At 39.9% G+C, this 23,492-nt stretch overlaps 1 protein-coding gene and 1 long non-coding RNA gene across 2 annotated transcripts; one reads left to right on the top strand and one right to left on the bottom strand.

Moving 5' to 3' along the window:
* Positions 1-425: 425 nt before the first annotated feature.
* Positions 426-2,687, bottom strand: LOC134530590 (uncharacterized). Its single transcript, XR_010074840.1, has 2 exons — positions 2,290-2,687; positions 426-2,215 (listed from the first exon to the last, which is right to left on the bottom strand). It is a non-coding gene; the product is annotated as an uncharacterized LOC134530590 (long non-coding RNA).
* Positions 2,688-9,627: 6,940 nt separating this feature from the next.
* On the top strand, positions 9,628-22,101 carry LOC134528424 (transmembrane protein 59-like). The gene is made up of 7 exons (XM_063362028.1): positions 9,628-9,991; positions 14,092-14,197; positions 14,958-15,037; positions 15,351-15,420; positions 16,548-16,675; positions 17,721-17,945; positions 20,836-22,101. Exons 1-6 carry the CDS (start codon positions 9,854-9,856, stop codon positions 17,931-17,933), a joined length of 735 nt encoding a protein of 244 aa, XP_063218098.1. The 5' UTR covers positions 9,628-9,853; the 3' UTR covers positions 17,934-17,945; positions 20,836-22,101.
* Positions 22,102-23,492: the final 1,391 nt, after the last annotated feature.

Raw genomic sequence — 23,492 nt, 5'->3', positions numbered from 1 at the left:
TACATATTTATAATTTTTAAAAAATAATTTCTTACGTTGTTTCTGTTACAATCTCAAACTTTGTCTACACACACAATACCTTTAATAAACTGTAAAAAACTTGGACGACGAATTTCCAAATTATACTTTTCTTAATAAACAAACATCGTTCTTTGTAACGAATAAGCGCGTGCATGCGTAAAACATACGAAAAATGCGAGTAACGAAATGCATTCGTGTGTAACGTTTTGTTACTCGTTACTAGATGCCGCACCCGTTACTCAGTAACGAATACATACGGTTTGCTACAGCTCTAGTATGCATTCATTTCGCATACAAATCCAATCTGTTAGTAGTGTTGAATTTAAGTAGGTTTTATTCCTATATTTGTTGTTAAAAGAAAGAGAAAGGGGTATGCTGATCTGCTATGAAATGATAACAAGAAATTTGCAGAAAACATCTATATGAAGTTTTATTGTGAAAAAAAAAAACCTATACAGAAAATTTATAAATTTTCATTATATGAATCACTCGATTTTTCGAAGTTTGTTTATGTATTTTGTTTCGTTGAAGAAAAATCTTGGTATAGGCTGACCTGAAAAACACTGTGTAGAATCCTATGTCGCGAGATGACACGCTCTTGCAGTGAGTGTCCACAGGCCTCAATATAAACCAACTTCAAGCTATACAATTCTCCCAGCAAAAGAGAAAAATTTTCAAGAAAATATAATTATTTTTTTTTTGTCTTAAAAAAATACTAAATTCTTCTCTGAGAAGAGAGAAAATGAAAAATGTACTACTCGGCAGGAGCTGTTGCAAGCTATCCTGAAGAACACATGTTTTGTTTACAATTGATAATATAGCATGTTGCTATCTACACCGAGGCTAGGAGCCTCAGACACATTACAAGGCTAAATTCCTGTAAGGAATATTTGTGAAAAATGAACGTGAATTTCCGACCCAGCGAAGCCCGCTGCGGGTCGATAAAACACGATGAAAATGAAAGTGAAATGAAACAGCACCGAACAGCTGATCTGCTCCGATAGTCGCCAGAAGGAAATCGGAGGCCACCAGTCAGATAACAGAGTTCAAGTTACTCACTCGCCGAGACGACTGAGATAAGAAAAGAAAAAAAGGAAAGACAAGAGAATTCGCCTGCTGCTGTGATAAAAGAGGCGGATGAAAATTAAGCAAGTAAAGGAACATATGGTATGATTTCTTTCACACAGCCTTGTTACCTAGCTAAAAATACTTTGTTTAGCTAAAAACAATTTTTGTTTAAAGAATTTAAAGAACTCATTTAAAATGTTATTACAATCAGGCTATTATAATATCAGCCTATAACACTGTATATAAATGTAATGTAAATGTTATGATATGAAATTGTGAATTGTAAATTTTTATGAATTGTTGATGAAATGTAGACATAAGATATACATGAAGTTGATATGTGAAATGATATTGTGAAGTATACAGGCAGCACTAGGCTTAGGCTGCATGCAAATGAACATTGTGAAAATCACATCCTAACAATATGAGAAATGTATTAATTTTCCAATTAATTTATGCAAAGTTGTGGTAACTTGAATTTAAAACTTTCAAGAAATATGTTATTCATGTTTAATAAGCTTATTGTTAATTAAGCTAATATATTATTCTTGTTAATAGATTACGAACCGAGAGCTATCTAAATGATTTTATTTATTATTATTACATATAAGCATTAATATTTTAAGTATATTTGGTGGTCTAGTGGTATGCATGCATCAAGAGAAGAAGTTGATAGGCCTGCAGACACTCGTGCTTGCAAGTGCACGATCACACATGTTATATTGATAAACTTTGATTTACGAACGAGAGGTTTAAGAAAAGTGAGCGCAGTGATGGCACTCGACAATAGGAGCGAACAGAGACGCGAATTCCTTCGGAAGTGTACCTAACAATGACGTGCGCTGCAAACGATGTGCTGGCGCCGCGTCACGCACTGGGCCAGGACCAGGGCGGCAGGTGTCGCGCCGAGACACTACCCCAACGGGAGCAGGTGGCGGTGATCCCGCCTGCTGCTCCGTCGCCACCGCGCGCCTGTGACGTCAGCCGACGTCCCGCGCTGATTTGGTCGGCAGGGCTGTCCAAGGGCAGCTGAATCACCACCCGGTGATGTATGGTCCCAGGTTCGCTTTCCACAGGATGCTGCCAGCACCACGGATGGAGGCCGATCCACTGCTACAGTGATGACCTGGATAAAGTCCCATTGTTATGCAACATGTACATTTCCTCACATTTTCCCTTGTGATTGCGACGAATACTTACTGTAAGTATTATCCTCCGAGTGCCACTGCATCCAACTTAGTTCCAGGACTGACGATGCCGAGAACTTCAACAAGATTGCAAGTTTTCCCGCGAAAAATGCACCGACGACCAGCGCAGGTCTGAACTCTGTGACGGAGTGCCACGTACTGAGGGAACAGTCCACGAATCAGGAGGAGGGGTGCGGGACAGGTGTCCTTTCTCGCGCCAAAGTTGTTTTATTCTCCCTCTTTCTTTCGTCGTTTTGTGGTGTCGCGCGAGTCGTTGCCTGGCAACTAATTTTTTTTATTTAACTCGAGCAGCGAGTTTCCAACTGAAAAGCACACCGTGTCTTGGTTGAAAATTTGAAAACTACAACACACTATGCTTATCAAGGGCGGCAATTCTGTGCTGAAACATGACTGTCCTACGCACAGAAAGTGTTTTGTTTTATTTAAATAACATTTTTAATTATTATTATTATTTATTGACATTTTTATTTTTTTTTGTTCTATGGTTATGTATTTGGACGTATCTGCAACTACCATTCTCTATGGTGTAATCTGAGTGACGCCGAAGCTCAATTAGCAAGACCCCTCTAGGGAACAATGGACTTAAAACGGCAAATTGAACTTTTTATTTATAATTTACAAAACAGAATTTTCATTGTTGGAAAATCCTATTTTAAATTTAAGGCATTTTGATGTATTAATTTGTTTTGTTAATTGTCTGTGAGTGATTTTGAACGTGTAATTAAGTCAACAATCTTAGTGTTTCAGCCAATCAGCGGCGGTGTTACTTAAGATAAGCGTCACTACTGAATTAACGGTACAGAGTCTTGAAATAACGGCGATGATGGCTACATAGCCCGGGTTTAAATCTCCTCAAAAATCAACGAAGATAAATAGCTGGGTAGATCATCCTACAACCAGGATGTTTAAAACGTTATATAAACCTAAAGTACACGTTGTTTAATTAGGGCACGTCATAACTGACGTGTATTGAGGAGTGATGTACCGTGAGTAAACAGCCGACTCATGATGCTATACTAATTTAACTGCTTTCTACCTACAAACATCGTAATATTGCCGACGGACTTTTGAATATTGCATTTTATTGCCGGACACGTTAAAGAACCTATTGAGACAAACATTTTATTAAAAACAATTACGCATCCTGTTTCTACACTTGATTTTGTTCAAACACCCAGAGGTGAACTGAGACAGATGTCTCAAGATGCTTTACCGCAATTATTTATTGAGTTCAGCCGCGGAATATAAAAATCAATTTTAATCACGAACACTACAAATAAATATTATTTTCTCACGCTAATTTTCGATTATAAATTGAGATTCCAACAGACATTAATTATTTTGAAACTAGATGAACTTTTGTTTTATTCTATCATGTGTGCAACCTAGATCCAGCAATTTCAGAAAATATGAATGGCATACCACTGGACTAACCAGAAATTAAATTATATTTTTATTTGATTAAAGAATATTTGTGTTAATCATATGTTTCCATGTTGTCATTTTACAGTGTATGTGTATGTGTCCTTTATGATTCCAATTTGTCTGTTGTTTAATCTCATGCTTTGTGAAGTTTTTAAAGAGTGAGAATATTTAATCTTTCTCTTATGTACCACACTACATTAGCCTTGACCTATTAAGGAATTTAAGTTGTACATAAGGGTGGCGCCCATATATCAATTTTAAAAATTAATCAAAGAATATAGTACTTATTCTACAGAGCCATAAATATCCGAAGTGAATTATGTATTATTTAAACTCTAATAACTAAATAACACCATTCCTATATACTTAGAACATATACAATTGTAAGTGTGTTTTGTAGATGTGGAAATAATATTGTAAAATGCAAAAGATCAAAAGAGATAGAAATATGTAAAACTTTAACGCAAATGATTGCAGACGAAACGTGTATAAATTGTGCGGGCTAACAAGCCTAGACAGCTCTTCTCTCCCAGCCAATCTGGGAGTAGATATACCTTTGTGAGCTCTCCTCTTCCAGCCAATCTGGGAGAATAAATACTGACACAGGCAAAAGTGGTATTATTGGCTTGCCTTCTCCCTCTTTCCCTTCCTCAGCCAGCGACTCTTAGTGAGACCGCGGGCTTCCTTCTTTCTATTTCATTCTACCTCTCTCCCATTCTCCGCAGCTAGCGACTCCTCTCTCTCATTCTACCTCTCTCTACCCACCCATCCGCTAGCGACTCTTCGTGAGACCGCGGGCAATCCTCTGCTAGCGACTCTTCGTGAGACCGCGGGCATCCCTCTCTCGAACTTCCAACCTTTCCGCTAGCGACTCTTCGTGAGACCGCGGGCATCCCTCTCTTCTACACCCAATCTTCCTGCTAGCTACTCCTTGTCAGCACCTCGTCGGTCAGCTGCACTGGGCCGAACGGTCCACTCCCGCCTGAGAGTGTGAGGCTGCTCTACCCAAGAGCTGGCGCCGGGCAAACAACACAATTGAACGACCGAGCGACGTCCACCTTGTCTCCACATCTTCACCAGAGACGAGGCCGCGACATTTGGCGCCCGAACGTGTGGCACTTCATCATCGAGACTACCAGAGTTCATGAACAGTCAGCAGCATTCGGCGACCCGAAGTGGGTATATTAACCAAACGAGTATAGAAGACTGTGTGCAGGACAGAACGTGTAGAAATTCGTGACACAATGCTACCACACAGACTGACAACCACATGCGAAACAGGTCAACCACCAAGGGACTTTGACCTAATGACAGGAGAGGAACAGTGGCACAACACATCTGAGTGCAAACCAGTGAGAGCAGATTTAGCAATGGGTACATTGGTTTGGGATACAATAGCAACACCAAGGCCCACACAGGCACCAATACAGAAGGCAGGGGCAAACCTCATAGACTGGGAGGTACTTGCAAGCCCAGCAGTGCAACCAAACGTGCATTTGGGGCGGACAGCTACCGCAACAGGACGCATAGTGCTACCAGAGTTCAGTGGGCTAGCGCATGAGGACCCATTCGAGTTTGTGCAGTGGTGTCAGGGACGGTTGACACAATGCGGGGTGCCGATTGAAGAATGGACACAATGCATGAGTGAGCAATTACGCGGGCAAGCTCGTGAGTGGTGGGACCTGTGGGGACGCTATGACATGCAGTGGCAGGAGTTCGCTACCCGCTTAACACGGCGCTTTGACGACAGCATGGCAGTCATGAGCTGTAAGGCTCGCTTCTACGGCGAGTCCCAAAAGGACTCAGAGTCAGTAGAGCAGTTCGTGGCAAACAAGCTGCGGCTGTACCGGCGCATAGCCCCAGGAGAAGACCCCGAGCAAGCTTTGCCAGAAGTTACTGCATTAATGCGAGAAGAATTGCAACCATTCCTCAGGCCATACTGCAATGGAACAGTAGAGGACTATGTACGACAGGCAACAGCTACAGAAGGCAACCTACGACACCTCCTGGGACGTTGGACCGGGACAACTATCCTCGAACGAGGACCCAGACATCAGGTTGGAGCACCTGCAGGGACAAGCAGGGCCATACCGCAGGAACGTTCATGGCAGACAGCAACACGGGCGCCGAGGGCCCACCTGGTGCAACAGACCAAAACATATCTCCAGAATGGCGGAATGCAGGCAATCGGCGCGATGGAAGCCGACCACCACAGTGCCGTCTTGGATGCCCACAGGGCACGTATCACTGGCATCAGGACTGCCAGAGACACCAACAGCAACCACAACCGGCGGGAAAACGGGCAGTAGGGGCTGTAGGACCTACAGACTTAACCCCCGCACCAGCCAATCCCCTGCCACAAGCCACAGAGAACAACATTGAACAACTGGGGCAGCTCACCACGCTAGAAAACCGACTGATGCGGATCCCCATCACCCTGAACGGGAGACAGACTGCCACACTTATCGACACAGGGGCAAGCCATGTATTCGTCGCCCAGCACTGTGTACCACCCGCAGATATCACACCCAGACGCTCTGCCCTGCACCTTGCTACGAACACTGGAACCGGAACAGCCATTGGAGATGCCATCATCACTATGGGTATACAGGAGATGGTGACCCAAACTTCAGCAGTCGTGGTAGAAGGACTCAGAGAAGATTTGGTACTCGGACAGCCATGGTTGGTAGAGCAGGGGGCCTGGATTTCACCAGCTTCAGGCCTGGTAAATTTAGGTAAACGTAAGCGCCTGGCAGTATATACACTAGGAAGCATACCACCTTCTCACAGAGCACACGACCACAGCCCAAGAGACATGACCTGTCGCCTGCTCACTGTGGAAGATGATGACCCACCCCCAGCGGACCTGATCGAACTCAAACAACGAGTTCTCGACGCCCAACGTACCTCCTCAGATGCTGAGCATCGATGAGCAAAGCAAGCAGAAGGACTGGATGAGATACGGACCATGGACGGCCCACGGAGTGACAGATGAAATGGAAGACCCCGAGGATCGCTGTTGGCGGCAAGCGATTGAGCTGACAACAACGCGAGAACCCCAGAGAGCCTACACTCAGCAGATAACCCCGCAGACCACACGACAACCACCGGAGCTACAGCCCGGTGACCACGTGTATGTCCGCACACATCCCCTGTCCAATGCAATTAGGAACTACTGTGCTGGACTGAGCCCCAGGTGGTCGGGACCACACCACATCCTGGAGCGGCTAAGTCAAAGTACGTATTTGGTGCGCCGGGGTAGGCAAAGGCGAAAAGTACACCGGGACCACATCCGGAAAACAGCACTCCCAGAAAGGGGCAATGCCGTGGAGGATCCTACGCCAGAGGTGGCAGGAACAATGCCGGACAACCACCAATCGGTCACACCCTAAGGAATACAGCATCTGTTTGAGGGATCACCGAGCCCAAGGACAAGAATGGAGAGGTCAGCAGAAGTCCCTGCCACGACCCCGAGGCAACAGCACCAGAGGCACCCACGAACGCAGATCCTTGATGTCACGGGGACACCAAAGGCGGGCGTAAACACCACAGAGGAGCAGCCCCTGGTGACAGAACCGGAAGACATTGAGACAACAGAACCACCCTCCCCTACCCGAGGTGGGTGGGGGCATGGAGCCTCCCTCGCCGATGCCGAATTCCGGGTCAACGTGGAGGAACCAGCTGAGGACAACCAGAGACACCGCCGACGACGACGCCGGCCCCCACTGTACCTGGCAGATTATGTCACCGGCCGCGAACTGGCCACACTGGTGAATGACGACCCAGTGAGTCCGGAACCGACGGGCCCGCCCTGACGCTCGCAACTACGAGGAGAGAAGGCATCATGTGCCTGCTGGAGGGCGCGTGGACGGCCTAGACCCGGGCTTTTCCAGGGGGGGGGGGGGGGGGCGTCTGACGTCGTACCTCCTCTTTATTAAATAAAAAACCCGGGTCACAGTCCTGTCCGCGGCGCAACACTCCAGCCATGGCCCTGGTAGTGCCACCACTCGCCACCAGATGGCAGTTGTAAATATAAAGAGACAATGTATTATAGTTATTTTATATATGTTATTATTGTAAATATTTAGGTAGATTATTAAGTGTATATTGCAAGTATGTTTTGTAGATGTGGAAATAATATTGTTAAAATGCAAAAGATCAAAAGAGATAGATATACGTAAAACTTTAACACAAATGATTGTAGACGAAACTTGTATAAATTGTGCAGGCTAACAAGCCTAGACAGCTCTTCTCTCCCAGCCAATCTGGGAGTAGATATACCTATGCGAGCTCTCCTCTTCCAGCCAATCTGGGAGAATAAATACTGACACAAGCAAACGTGGTATTGTTGGCTTGCCTTCTCCCTCTTTCCCTTCCTCAGCTAGTGACTCTTAGTGAGACCGCGGGCTTCCTTCTTTCTCTCTCATTCTACCTCTCTCCCATTCCCCGCAGCTAGCGACTCCTCATGAGACCGCTGGCTTCCTTCTCTCTCTCATTCTACCTCTCTCTACCCACCCATCCGCTAGCGACTCTTCGTGAGACCGCGGGCATCCCTCTCTCCAACTCCAACCTTTCCACTAGCGACTCTTCGTGAGACCGCGGGCATCCCTCTTTTCTACACCCAATCTTCCTGCTAGCTACTCCTTGTCAGCACCTCGTCGGTCAGCTGCACTGGGCCGAACGGTCCACTCCCGCCTCAGAGTGTGAGGCTGCTCTACCCAAGAGCTGGCGCAGGGCAAACAACACAACTGAATGACCGAGCGACGTCCACCTTGTCTCCACATCTTCACCAGAGACGAGGCCGCGACAAGGTTTCGACCCACATAGAAATAGTCACACGTGGAAATGCGGCAGCCCCATGTAAAGTGTTCAGCGTCTTAAGTATAAAGGACCATCAAACTTTATTCGAGTTGTTCTCATTTCATCTCTGGAGATTAAGTCCCTCGGCCACGCGGCCCGGACCCCCTCTACCGAACCCTGAGTAGCCAGCAGAACAGCAGCATTGTCAGGGACTAGTCGACCAGCCCACGACAGTTCAACGTGCGACTATGTCATAAAACTGGCTGCTTCTGTTTTCCTGCACTCTGCGCTTTTTAGTGATAGTGTCTCCCTCCAGCCCGGTGTTGGGGAGAGAGTTAGTCACCGTCAGGAGCTCACAGAGGCCGGCAGCCTCCATGCAACGTGGAATCAAAAACTTCGCGCGTAATCGGGCATATAGCGATGATGTCCGCCACATTGGTATAGTACTGCACATCACGTGCACAGCCAGCACGATGACATCTACGCCTTGAGTAAAGTGTCAGGATTTCATGTATGTGCTTGAGTATTAGCTGCGAGGACTTAGTTCCACACGGAAATGTCCACCGCATCATTCTTGGGAAGAGACATTCACTAGCAACGTAATCAGTGCTGCCACTGGAAGAGGCCATGCTAGTACAGAAATGTCTATCCAATTACAGAAACAGTCAGGAATACGATAACACCATGTACCTCGTACCAGTCCTTATAAATATCTATACATTATCTGTATATTCTTCTTTTCATTTAATATGGCATTCTAGGTAGCCTGAACAGCCCAGGGCGTCCTTCAGTAGACACGCCTCTGCCTCCGGTCACATGGCCGAACCAATCCCTTAAGACCCACTTATTTTCCTTACGGACTCAAAATCTCTACAGGGAGGCAGACGGAAGCGTTGTCAAGTTATTTTATACTAGGCAGGCAAATAACATCTATTTTTTTTTACTTACAATGAAAATAAATCTCATAAACATAATATAAATTATTGTTTGGGTAAACGTAAATATGTGCGTATACATAATTATTCACAATGTTATAAGGCCTGAGTTTCATTTATTGTTTTATTAAAATATTTGATATTGACTTGTTAACGAGCGTTTCTTTGTCATTCTTTTGTCTAGATAATATAACATATCAATTATTTATATTTCAAGTAAAGAACGTAAGGAATTTTTGAAATATCTCAGATCAATACTCTACTTTTTGCTGTTTGGTGACACTGTTAAATCAAGAATATTGCGGCTGTTTTGGTCAAATCAGTTATTGATGTGATGAAAGTTGTATGTAATAATTTAGATCTTTTGTCATTCTGTACTATGTGCTTTTAAAAACAATGAGTAAACTAGCGTCGTATGCTGTATTCGTTTTCTTATTTTGCAAATGCGTGGACTCAGATTTGTTTTATGACGTTTTACGAAAGGTAGATCCATGTGAAGCGTTTTGTGAAAAAACGTATCCACAATCAAGTAAGGTGAGTATGGTTATAATTGAATAGTTCAAATAAAATATTATGAGCACACCATATGATTGTGATTCCTCGTGCACCCTTGGACCTGAAGCGAAGTGCGTGTGTTGCGTTCAGAGTGGGAGTAAAGGCCCAGACATTATTAACACATGAGGTAATATCCTTACAGCGCGGCTTTTCCGTGAAGTAATAGTAAAATTCGAAATCTACTTTTTTTTGAGCATTAGAGACGTTACTTTATCCACCCTGAAAACAACGTCATTATATTCCTACTGGTTTTTGAGAAATCACCATTTATCGCTTACATTACAAGGTAAATATGTAGTTGGGCGGTATTTGCGAAAAAAAATGTTAAAAATCCGAAAATACTTTTATTCTATGCTCTTTAACTTCCTCTTTTCATTAAAAGCGGCGGAGGTATGAAATTCCAAATACTTTAGGAGATATTGAATTTTTAAATTTCATCATATGTAGTTGAGCGGTATTTGCGGAAAAAAATGTTAAAAATCCGAAAATACCTTTAGTAGATGCTCTTCAACTTCCTCTTTTCATTAAAAGCAGCAGAGATGAGAAATTCCAAATACTTTAGGAGATATTGAATTTTTAAATTTCATCACAATTATACCAGTGCATTCTTGTGGCATTCTTCATTGTTTCTTGTTTACAAGTATCTATTTTTTTTATTGGATAATGATGTCACGTGATTGATCGTGATAGGCCAAAATTCGGTAAATATTTACAATCGCGGTAGATGCCAAAAAAAATGCTAAAAATCTGAAAATACTTTTATTCTGTGCCCTTTCACTTCCTCTTTTGAAAACAACCGGCGGAGGTAAGAAATTCCAAATACTTTAGGAGATATCGAATTTTTTAATTTCATCATATGTAGAGTCGTGGTATATGCCAAAAAAAAAAGCTAAACATCTGAAAATACCTTTATCATATGCTCTTCAACTTCCTCTTTTCATTAAAAGCGGCGGAGATAAGAAATTCCAAATACTTTAGGAGATATTGAATTTTTAAATTTAAGCACAAAACCAGCGCATTCCTGTGGCGTGCGTGCACCATTGTTTCTTGTTTACGTACGAGAACGAGTATCTATTTTTTTATTGGATAATGATGTCACGTGATTGTTCGTGATAGGCCAGAATTCAAATGAACTAATACGTGATTATTTAGTTCAATTATTGTTTAAAACGGTGTTTAATTACCGCCTCCAACTTACGTGAGTTTTTAACGTTTCTAATTTTAAAGTCTTATTTGTTATTTTGATATTGTTGCGCAAGTAATACGTAACAAAAAAAATTACGTGAGTTGTTACTGTACATCCTTTGTTACGGGTTTGTTAGGTAAGGTCAGTTACATTATAAATAATTTAAAACTAAAGAATAATTAAAATTAATTCACATTATTTTTAATATCACCTTAGTTTGAAAGTATTTATAATGTAACTGACCTGACCTAATCGACCATTTTAGTTTACTGTTCACCCTCTGTCCTGGTTTGTTTGGTCAGGTCAGTTACATTATAAATATTTTAAAACTAAACAGCCATTAAAATTAATTCACAAAATAATTTTTAATGTCGGCTTAGTTTGAAAGTATTAATAATGTAACTGACCTGACCTAATCAACCATTTTATTAATTACGCATTCACGATTCACGTATTCACGAACACGGCAAAATAACAAAAATGGCGCCGCTCGAATGGTTCCACAGGTCTTGTATTGCAAAATTAAAAAATTCGATATCTCCTAAAGTATTTGGAATTTCTTATCTCCGCCGCTTTTAATGAAAAGAGGAAGTTGAAGAGCATATGATAAAGGTATTTTAGGATTTTTTACATTTTTTTTGGCATCTACCGCGACTCTACATATCATGAAATTAAAAAATTCGATATCTCCTAAAGTATTTGGAATTTCTTATCTCCGCCGGTTGATTTGAAAAGAGGAAGTGAAAGTGCATAGAATAAAAGTATTTTCGGATTTTTAGCATTATTTTTGGCATCTACCGCAATTGTAAATATTTACCCAAAATTCAAATGAACCAATACGTGATTATTTAGTTCATTTATTGTTTTAAAACTGTGTTTAATTACCGCCTCCAACTTAGGCGAGTTTTTAACATTTCTAATTTTAAAGTCTTATTTTTTATTGTTGCGCAAGTAATAAGTAACAAAAAAAATTTACATGAGTTGTTACTGTTCATCCTTTGTCCCGGTTTGTTAGGTCAGGTCAGTTACATTATAAATACTAAAGAACCATTGAAATAATTTCATATTATTTTTAATGTACGCTTAGTTTCAAAGTATTTATAATGTAACTGACCTGACCTAATCGACCATTTTCATTAATTAGGCATTCACAAACACACGGCAAAATAAAAAAATGGCGGTGGTTGAATGATAAACACAGGTCTTGTATGTAAAATAAGAACGGCGATATCTCCTAAAGTATTTGGAATTTCTTACCTCCGCCGCTTTTAATGAAAAGAGGAAGTTGAAGAGCGTCTAATAAAGGTATTTTCGGATTTTTAACATTTTTTTCGCAAATACCACTCAACTACATACGATGAAATTTAAAAATTCAATTATCTCCTAAAGTATTTGGAATTTCTTACCTCCGCCGCTTTTAATGAAAAGAGGAAGTTAAAGAGCATAGAATAAAAGTATTTTCGGATTTTTAACATTTTTTTTTTTTTGCAAATACCGCTCAACTACATACTTACCAAAAAATATATATGTGTGTGTGTGTCTCCCTACAGTGCATCCAAATTCAAGTATCAACACTTGACAGGGAATTTTTTTAGCAGTATGGAGGCGCAAAAAAAATTAAAACAGAACATGGCAATGGCAGTTTCTCGGCATGGGCTATCTAATGTGACCTATAAACTGAAATTTCTCAAAACCAGTATGAATTTAGAAACACTGTTTTTAGGGTAAATACAGGAATGTCTCCAGTTTTTGCAAGAAGGTTATTTGGAATTTTATTAATACTTCATGGAAAAGCAGCTCTGTAAGACTATTACTGAATAAATAAAATTGTTATCCTTCAGAAATTAGACTGTAATGTTTGCAGCTTAACTCAATCGTGTTAATGTAATATAAAATTAAAATTATATTAGGCACCATTTAATCAACACTAAAATTTTCTTATTGTTTAAATTAATTTCATAAATGACCACGTAATATGAAGGTCAGAGGTTCTGATTGGCCGAAAACATATCCCGGTTTTAGCACTAACATAGTCTTAAGCAATAGTTAAACGTAGAGTGAACACATCTTGATACGGGCTTATGTAAATTCTGATCACAATTTATGATAGTAGGTAGTTGGATTGAATTACGTGGAGTTCAACTGTTTTATATATATGTTGTTTTGTTGTGCTTGTGGAAAACTTATTTTGATTGTGGCTTGCCGTAAAGGAAACATTTAATAGATAAAACATTAAAAAAACTATAAATGCAATGGAATGGTAATGCATATGCATAGTCAATAGTTTCTTGAAAATAAAATTAAGGAAATAATGGAATATGTAATTATATCTTGAGTGAAATCTTTAAAAAGTGTGGAGAGACGCATAATAAACCTTTGGATACTTTTTTAAGAAGGGGCTCATCCTGAAAAAATATCAAGCTCTGAAATTGTATTTTTTGTAGGCCTACTTGTAATGTTTGATTATTCTGCAAAACATGGTACTTCCTTTTTTCACTGGTCCGTGTTTCACTTTATCATACAAATTAAAAGGAGAAATGGCAAATTGTTTTTGGTTTAAGTTCAATATGTACATGAGAAATATTGACAGAAAATATTTATTGCCATAATGCTATGACCTAAAAATAACTGGCTTTACAATGATTTTAGTACAAATTCTCCTTATTGTTTCCCAATGGTCTTGGTAGCATGGTGGTAAGGTGTGTAAGCATGAAGTCAGTGGTTCAAATCTTGTCAAAAGATGAAATTTTTTATTACTTTTTAATAACATAATATAATAAAATTATATAATAATATCGAATCAGCTCAATAATGTGTTAATTTTTATAAACTAGTAGAAAGCGTGAGAAGTGCCGGCGAGAGCCGCAGACTGAGTAAAGGTCTTGCGTTGCAGCTCGGCTCGTGTTGCCGTCGCGGCTGCCGCTTCTTCAGCCTGATCTACTTGGTGGAGGACCGGACGCACGTCGACCTCAACTCTACCAGGAACACCTGCCAGGCCTGTGAGTTCCCCGCAGGGTCGCTGCAGGCCCGGCCCGCCGCCCTCCGTCAGCGTCGCCATCTTCTTGGCAAGCATGTGGGTGTGGATCAGGCCAAATGCCAAGTAGCAATGATGCTGGAAGTCTCGAAACTTTCATTTCCAGCGGCCTTTCGCTAATTTACATTTGGTTTTTTGACCCCTTACGTCAGTATTTAGTCAGTCAGTCAGATGTGGAAATTATCTCTGAAAATATTTATTTTAGCTTGTTCAACTTAAAAATCTATATACGTTGTTCAAATCGTAGAAAATGTTGTATTGTATTTGCTCTTGTTTAGTTTTGGTTATGTATTTAGATTTAAAAATCACCCTTTTCTAAAATAAATAATTTTAAAAAAATGTTCTGAAAAAGTACTAAAATTGGTTTACCAGGGGTTTGTAGACATCCTGTTATGTCATTTGGGACATCTAGAAACATTCTCATGTGGAACCATGTCTCAATTGATGTTAGCTGTTGAATTATCCAGAAAGGGACTTGTTTCGGCATATTTACTGCTTATGAAACTGTAGCCTGCTCTGATCCTGTAGATCCTGTTCACTATTTGGAACGTCCCCAGTTGGATACCAAGCCATTGTTATACTGAATAAGACTTCCCGACACGTGCGTTCATGTGATCTGTGCACGCACGATACAGGCCACAACTACTTTGAACTGTCACCATGGTTTGTGTGCAAGTCACGTTTCGATGACTGTCAGAGCTACACGTGCTGTTGTGTCCTTGCAGCATGCCTGGAGGCGTACGGGCACACGGGAGACCGACATGCGTGCGACGGGGGATGCACGAGCATGGCTTGCCAGAAACAAGTGAGTAACTATTTCATTGGCAGCGAGGTCAGACAGTCAAACTGATTTCCAGTGTGATTAAAACTTCTGTGGAGCACGTTAAAATATTGTGAGGAGATTAAATTTATAAACAAGGCTTTAGTGATAAAAAAAAAATCCATTAAAAATATTAAAAGCATGAATAAAAAATTTTGTAACAAACATTTGCTTGGTTAACATATTGAATTTTTTTTAGGATACATGTAAGGGCCAAGAAAATGTCTCTAATGTGTGTGCCTACCAAACACTAGATTTGTTGAAACCCTACGGAATGTGGTGTTTGTTGTTTCCTCAGACGGAGCTGCTGTCGCAGATCGACTGGTCGCTGTACGTCGAAGATGGTAACATGATCGTGTTCGAACCAGGTAAGCATCAGCTTCAGTGGCTGGGTCTGCTTCTACCTTCGTTAAAAAAAGTAATCAAGAAAACTTAAAGATTTCATAACTTTGTGGTAGTGGGTATCTGGTTATTGGCCATAGGTAGGTATTATTCATGAAGCAGAATGATTACAATGGCATAAAAACTTTTGGTTCCAAAAACCCAAAAGTGTATGGGAAAATATTACCATCAATTCTAGGAAAATGTAGTTTAATGACCTTTCAGTACTGTATATGATACGTTAGGCTTTAAATGGAAATTTAAGTAAAAGTAAAAAATCACTAGTAGTACTCAAGTTATGAGCACATAAATATTGCAAACATACTAACTTTTTTTTTATGATTCCTCTTTTGTTTTGATTATAATATTTCGCTTATAAATTTTACCTTTAGATAATTTAATTAGACTGTGAATGGATGCTAAGTTTCAGGAGAAGTAAAACCTGTTTCGGAAATGTCTAAATACTGCTTGTAGTTCTTGAAGTGGGTTTTATAATACGTACCTGTAGTGTGTGCTGGAGTGAGGCTGAATGACTATGTGAGAGCGATCTGTAATGGAGCCACACACCCACATGACGCCCACACACCTCGAAACACACAAACAATTGGTAACATGTGTCCAGGGCCGGTGCAAGGTAAATTGGCGCCCTAAGCAAAAAACCTTAATTCCCCCCCCTCACCCCCACGGACGGACACCACAAAAAAAAATTTCCTTGCCTCAAAATACATCACGTAAACCTAAGATTTTGTCAACAATCAAATGTAAGCAGGCTTGTGTTTTTTTTTTTTTACTTTTTTTACTTATTACAAATCCAAACAGGTCACCGTGGACTTTAAATAATTACTTATATCAATATAAACATTCCAAACTGTTACAAAAATCCATTTTCATCTAGTTTCAATAATCGTTAAACATATTATATCATCTGTTATGTGTCGTGCTGCGCCGCTCCCAGCTACTTGGCGCCCTGGGCGGTTGCCTAGTTCGCCTATATGGACGCGCCGGCCCTGCATGTGTCTGCAGTTTGATCTGCAGCCCGGGGGTAGCTGGTCGTACAACACTTGTTCGCGTGGGAGCGGACTTGGGCAGTGAGTGACGAGACGTTGCCTTGCAGGAGACCTGGAGCCGGACGACGTCTTGACGGATCCCGGGCTGAGGCGCCAGCTGAGCCGGGGCTGGGCCCCGGGTGACGACCGCCTGCCCGAGACACACATCAGGACTCTGCCCGTCGCTGCCGAGGACGTGAGTGCTGCTGCCCGATCCTTCTCCGTCATTCCTGAGCGTGTTCGTTACTGTCTTTCTGAAGGCACTTCCGTTTGTGGTGGGTTACCTGTTGCCTGCATCAAGATGCAATATCTATTTATCTAAACATTTAGTGTTGATAACTCAAAAATCTACTTCTCATATATGGATTTTGAGTAACTATATTATAACTGTACATTTCGATAGTATCAGAAATACATTGCGGAAATCACCTAGGTTTGTGCAGATGTCAGGAATAAATATTTAATATGCCCATGCCATAATACAATGTAAATTTTGGCCTCCAAGGTCATATGTTCATCCATTTATGCCTTGGAGGAAAAAAGAAGGGTGCAGTGGAAAGACAAAACACACATGTTGTAGTATAGGGCAAAAGAAGGCAGCATTTAAAAATTGAGAAAACAGTGAAAGTGTAAGTTCTCAGTCCATTACACTACCAATAATGTCACAAAAATAATCGCTGGATTGGTACATCAAAAGTGTCTTAAGAGTTTTACTGCAACCTTTATCTAACATGTTCAAGAGTATGCATACAGTTTCCACTATTGTCGTTATCGACACCAGTTGTGCAGTTAGGATTCCTATTGAACAAACTACCTGCCCACTCCAAATTACATTTATGATATCAATATGTTGCTTCACAATTTTTTCTATAAATACATAGAATATTTCGCGGGTGCGCGGGAATGAGGGGATAAATCAAATGTTGGCCAAAAAAAGATTTTTTTTATGGTATGGAATAAAGGAGAACAAGCTCTACAAAATGGTCCAAATGGGTTAAGTCTCGCACCCTTGTGTGTTATTCTATGGCACTGAACTTTTGGAGTTACATCACAAACTGACAGTTTTCGTGCGTGAAAAAGGGGGATACGAAGTAATTTACAATGACATTTTGACATATCCTTTTTTTCCCAGCGTACCCACGATTTTATATATGGTGGACGAAACAGGTGGTGTCGGCTTGCGTGTGTTTGCTGAGGGATCAGCGCGGCAGGCAGGGATCAGGAGTGGTGCGTGCTGACAGGCGGGACGCGCGTTGGGGCGCGGCTGGCCGGACTGCTTCGCGCTGCGGACGCGGCTGCCCGTGCTCGCCGTGGCGCTGGCCGTGGCGCTCCCTGCGCTGCTGGCCTTGTGGCTGTGGCTGGCGCCGGGCCTGCGGGCGGTGGCAGCACTGGCCGACTACAAGCACCCCCTGGACCAGCCGCCCAAGTGCTCGCTGCTCGTTGACAACGTGTAGCCGGCAGACCGGGTGAGCACAAACCTGCCGTGTCACTTTGCAATAATAAAATTACAAAACTTTCCAATTATTATTTAATTTATAAATCAGATCCAGATAAAGTTAAAAAATTGCAAACAAATGTGCTTTTTATTTGGAGCTCGTAAAATACAGTTTTTATGATGGCTACACTATAAGTTCAAAAAATATTTCCTGCTGTATTGCACTAAAAATAATTTAAGACAGATGAATAAAGCAAAGGATTAGAAATAGCCAATGAAAGGACATACTGCCATCATTTTGGAAGATTAAATTTCTAAGTTTTTTCCCAAACCAACAATGAGCCAATGCAATGGCATCAGTATTATTTTAGTTAAAACTTTGCTTATTTTCTTTTCATTAATCTGGTATATTTGTACTAACCGTCCTTTACTATGTTTAATTGTTTCTCTTGAAACAAACAACCTAATATTACATATTAACCTTACCTTTGTGTTAAATAAATTATTTAGCTACACTAGAGTCCCGTTATAGCGAGGTGTCACAGTTCCGGGTTTGATCCTCGCTATAACTGTGTCCTCGCTATAACCGAATTGGACAAATTTTGGCCCCCAAAAAATAAAAATAAACCGAAAATAGCATAAAAAATGTGTTTAAACCTGTATAATTGGAAAATAACAGGTTATATTAACGAAATCTTAATTGCTGTGAGCAGATGTGTGAATTATCTTTAAAACGATACCCCATAAGTACGGATGCGATCACCGATTACGTCAAAATAACCAGAATACCCTACCACGCCACGTAAGTATAGCATCTCAGCCCGCGGCCATGTTGGTTTGGGATGTTGCTAACAGGTGGTGCTAGTGTAGCGCGACAATTTAATTCCTTACAAAAAAGCAGGAGTGCGGCTGCGGCAACGCACGTACGCCTCATACGAAATAGTCGCTGGAAAACTATACTTTTTTTCATTTAAAGAAACCTGTCAACTTTTTAGAAAATAAATTTGGGATTAATCTCAAACCATCACCATCACTTTCCCGGACAGATACCCCAACAACTGACCGAAACAAAAGTTACAAGAAAACTGTCCTAGCGATTCGGAAATAAATACGGTAGTGCCTACTAGAGGTGTAAAAGTAACGAAAAAATGTGTACCCGTATATATTCGTTACTATAAACAATTAGTACTCGTTACTATTGTTACGTTACTCGTTACTTCTGATACCGCATAACATGCTATGTTATGTTGCAGCAACGAATCCAGTCGTATTGTGTACGCGTACAGTATGATGTCGCGTAAATAATAATAAATAGAATATGAACAATTAACAATATTTGATAATTAATAGTTTTTGTTAACCAAGAAACAATTAAATCTCATTAGAGCGGCTTTTTAATATTATCTCTTTTAAGATAATCAAAAAAAAACGTGAAAATACGCGATTATAAAAACAAAAACATACATATTTCTAATTTGTAAAAATTACTTTCTTACGTTGTTTCTGTTCCAATCTCAAACTTTGTCTACACACGGCACAGATAACTAACGGAAGTTTGATAAAAGAAAGAAAGGATGGGATTCTATTTTTAAAGCCACGCTCTTAGGTGGCGACTGCAAGGCTGAAGAATGTGACAGGCGTCAACGGCAAGATGTCTAGTGGCGAGCGAGAGGGGTGAAGATAAAGCAGACAAATAACAAAAGCGCGCTTCAAGCGATCACGCCGTAAATTCCTCAAAAATACCTCGTTATAGCCGTGTTCTCGCTATTACCGTGCACGCTATAACAAGATTCTACTGTATATAATTTGTAAGGACTGTGAAAACACTTTGTAGTATATTATCAGGTTTTTATTAATGAGGTTTCACTGTACAGTTGGGAAAGAGTACATACTTAAAGTTAATTTTTACGTAGTTGTATTTTTATGTTGACGGGGTCATTCTAATAGACAGCACAATGCATCTGGGTCGTAATGGAGCATGAATCTCCCGGAGGCAGTCTTCGCCCGGAGTGTTTCGAGAGCAGCGAGGGCGGTCTGACTGGGATTCGAACCCGCTACGCTGGCACCTTCTTGGTGAGAGGCAGAGAGAGCGCGAGGGATCTGTCACTAGCAGGCACAGTTGGCACAGGTGCTAGTGGCTGCACTCTCACCCGTTGGCACTAATGCCTCGCTCTGAGCGTCCGTCGCATATTGTGGGCTCTGTCATGAGCTCATCAATTCAGTCTTTCAGCTTCGTGAAAGGCAGTATGCAGAAAAAACTTGACTGTATTTCAATCAGACACTCGTTGTTAGTGTTCCAGTTTAAATACTCCAGCAGAGTTTTTGTTTCCCTCCTTTTTTTATTATTGTTGTGTTAATATTTTGAAACTTTCTTACATTATGAGTAAATGTTTTTGAGAATGATTGTAGTTTTATATAGGTTTTTTTTTTGGTTCAAGCTGTAAGGAGCAGTAGCTTGTGTCTGTCTCCATTAGAGATGTAGCACACACAATACCACTTGCAATGTGTAGCTGCTGTAACTGAAGTGATTCTCTTATTATTCATATATTAGGTCATGGAAGTGCCTAAGTAAATTTGAAATGTGTGTCAGAGACCAAAATATCTGAGTTACTCTGGCTGGCCAGGCAGTATTGCAAAGTCTTAAACGTTTAAAATTTAGTTATGCATAAATGATTAAATTTCCTTCGATCTAACATTTATTTCATCTAAGTATGTGCATTTATGCAAAAAAATCTGCAAGGATGTAACAAATTTGAAATAATTTTGATATGCCTTTTGATTGGTGCAGATTCTGTGCTGTACAAATTACATCACAAAGTGTTTTGCAATACATAATCCCAACAATACTCTTTTACTTCTTTTATCAACTGATATGTTGTGGTAACTTTTAAAATGAAATTTTACTCTGAGTGTGTTTTCAGGTAGCTTCGAGCATAGGTATCCGCTGTAAACTTCGAACATCCACATGGTTGTGTCACGTGAGTTTACAATTATTTTAAGTTTAGGCAATAAGTACAGTGTTGTTGATTCAGAAAGTACATACATATTACAGTACCTATGTTACTCACTTTGTAAATTACCATTATTGTTCATTCCAGCATGAATTATTTGTTCCATTGTAATACAAGTGTTATCTGAAGAATTGTTATGCAGGTGTATTTGACAGAGCTAAGAGTGGTTTAAGTGCAAATTTATGTGTATGTTACATTTTTTTTAATGCTGTTTAGTTTCAACACTTGGACAAATGATTTGGGTGAAAACATGGAGTGTATGGGCTAGCGTGCCCTTGCAGAACTTCGTTATTTGAAAACAAGTAAAAAATGAATTCCAGTCATGGCAAGTTGCTCACTTAGTAAATGCTAGTTTCTAGATGAATGCACCGTTGCTCCGAGATCAAGACAGTTTTTCGACATACGATTGAAACTATATTGTACAGAAAAAAATAAAATTTTGTAGCTACAATATACACACGATCTCTACTATCAATACTCATGGGTGTGATACGAAACATGGCTACAATTTTTCTGACAAAAACTGAAAAGCAAATCGGTTTTAAACTAAGTCAAGGTTAGTACCATATTCAAATGAAATTTAAGACAAATGTTTTTCATTAAAAAAAAAAACCTCCTAAAAAATTAGGGGTCATCTTATAACCAAGAGCAAAATTTAAAAAATAAATAAATAAGAATATCTAATGACATTAAATATTAGTTAAGTATTTTTAATTTGTATAGAGATTGGGGCATGCATATACATATTTACACATATATGTACTTATTTGCAGTGATTTCCTATTGGGGGTGGGGGATCATCATACAATATGGTTTGACTTATTTTCAGGTGAATTCGGTAATTTAGTTAAAGTGTAAGAGGTTAGGAGTAAAGTTGCTGGCGTGGTCGGGTAGTCTGTAAGAGCAAAGAAAATGGTAGTATAGTTCTATTGACTTTAATTTTCTAAATATAAACTTGACAGTACTTGACCATGACTTATAGAGCATCTCCCTCTTTGATTGCAGAGTGGAAGTAAATGGATGCTTTTTTTCTGTCTCTTTAACACATACCGACTGCTATTAGCACTGTCCTTGTTACATCATGCGCTGTTGCCATATTTTATACAAATTTAAAATTGTAAGTTTTGGACAATGTTTTTTTTTTCATGTTGTTTTTTTTTTGCATATTGTGTAGCATGTGGGATTGGGGGGGGGGGGGAGAATTTGGTGAAGTGATGTTCTGTCAAGCAAGCAAGTTCAGAGATAAAGGCTTCTTTAGTTCTACTATTTCATTCCACACGTATTACTGTTCTGGACACCAGCCTGCCAGTTAGTGCCGCATCTCGCAACCACAAGCAACGCTTTGTGTCAAGTGACTCGTTAGTTACAGATACATTTTTTCCGGGTTATTTATTCACATGTGTGTTTTTATTTTCTGCCTTTCTGTGGATTACATGAATGTAAACCGTGGTAGGTGGAACACAGAAAAGAAACATTTGTAGGCTACGAGGGAGGGAGAACAATATTATGTTGAAAGTATTTGAGTATTTTTCAAAAAATCTGAGTGAACAACTCAATTATGGAAGTTTTGGTCCACTTTGGTCAGTAGTCGCGATAGTGATTGAAAGGTGTTATTAATTTATTTATCAAGTTCACTTTACAATTATCGTTTGAATTCGTACAAATGAATGTGTGTGAACGGTTTCTTGTAAAAGAAAAAAAAAGTGGCAATTTATTTAAAATTTATAAGCGTGATAGAATAAAATATTATAAATTACAATATGAGTTCTTAAAATGCTTATTGTGCAGTCAGAATTCCAACGAAACACATCTCCTGAAATACAAATGTGTTAGAGATTTGGCAACAGTGAAAGCAATATGTCGTGAACTGCAATCTAAGAGTGAGACGGTCTGTAGCAACTGCGGAAGCGCTCGTCACTCGATGCCCCGCCATGTCACCCAACGCAGGAGTCGTTCAGAAAAGCTTTTTATTCCCCACATTTTTACCTGTTCATGTCGGTTAATCTGAACCTTCAATGTTTCGTCTTATTTTAGTTTAATAGAAACTTTAAATAATTTACTGCAAAATTAAGTAAATGCGGGTTTTTTTTCTAAGTTTCTTATCGGGCAGCAACATTGGAAAGCAGTAAACTCTATGACTTTTAGATTTTAGTTAACAAATTTCGAGGGTCAGTTGGATAAATTATATATAAAACTGCCAATGTTAAAAAACTGCATTTGTAACGCTTAAGTTTCCTTTTATGTTAATTGTTACCAGCTGTACCATGACTGTTATTTTGCACAGAATACCTATGTAAATCACACAAGTTTTTTCTTAGTTAAATAGGAAAGATGGACAATTATTTTTTATTAATATGTACACTTAAAGTTACAGTAAAGCTTTATTGTAAACTAAATTTATGGTTTTGTATTTACGAGTAAACACAAACAATTTAGTAGAATCACTAACTCAAAAAAACATGCTAAGTGACAATACTGAACCAATTTTAAAAACAATTAAAATATCCTCAATTACTCAAATTACATATTGAGCGATTTATTTATTTAACTTACAAATCAGTCATAAG

The sequence above is a fragment of the Bacillus rossius genome, chromosome 1 (assembly GCF_032445375.1).
Source record: "Bacillus rossius redtenbacheri isolate Brsri chromosome 1, Brsri_v3, whole genome shotgun sequence".
NCBI lineage: Eukaryota > Metazoa > Arthropoda > Insecta > Phasmatodea > Bacillidae > Bacillus > Bacillus rossius.
This window is presented reverse-complemented; position numbering and strand designations above follow the sequence as displayed.

Coding starts and splice junctions, on each gene's coding strand:
- LOC134528424 (XM_063362028.1), top strand. CDS start 9,854: ATGAGTAAACTAGCGTCGTATGCTGTATTCGTTTTCTTATTTTGCAAA. Junction 15,038..15,350: donor GCATGGCTTGCCAGAAACAA/GTGAGTAACTAT, acceptor TTGTTTCCTCAG/ACGGAGCTGCTGTCGCAGAT. Junction 15,421..16,547: donor CATGATCGTGTTCGAACCAG/GTAAGCATCAGC, acceptor GTTGCCTTGCAG/GAGACCTGGAGCCGGACGAC.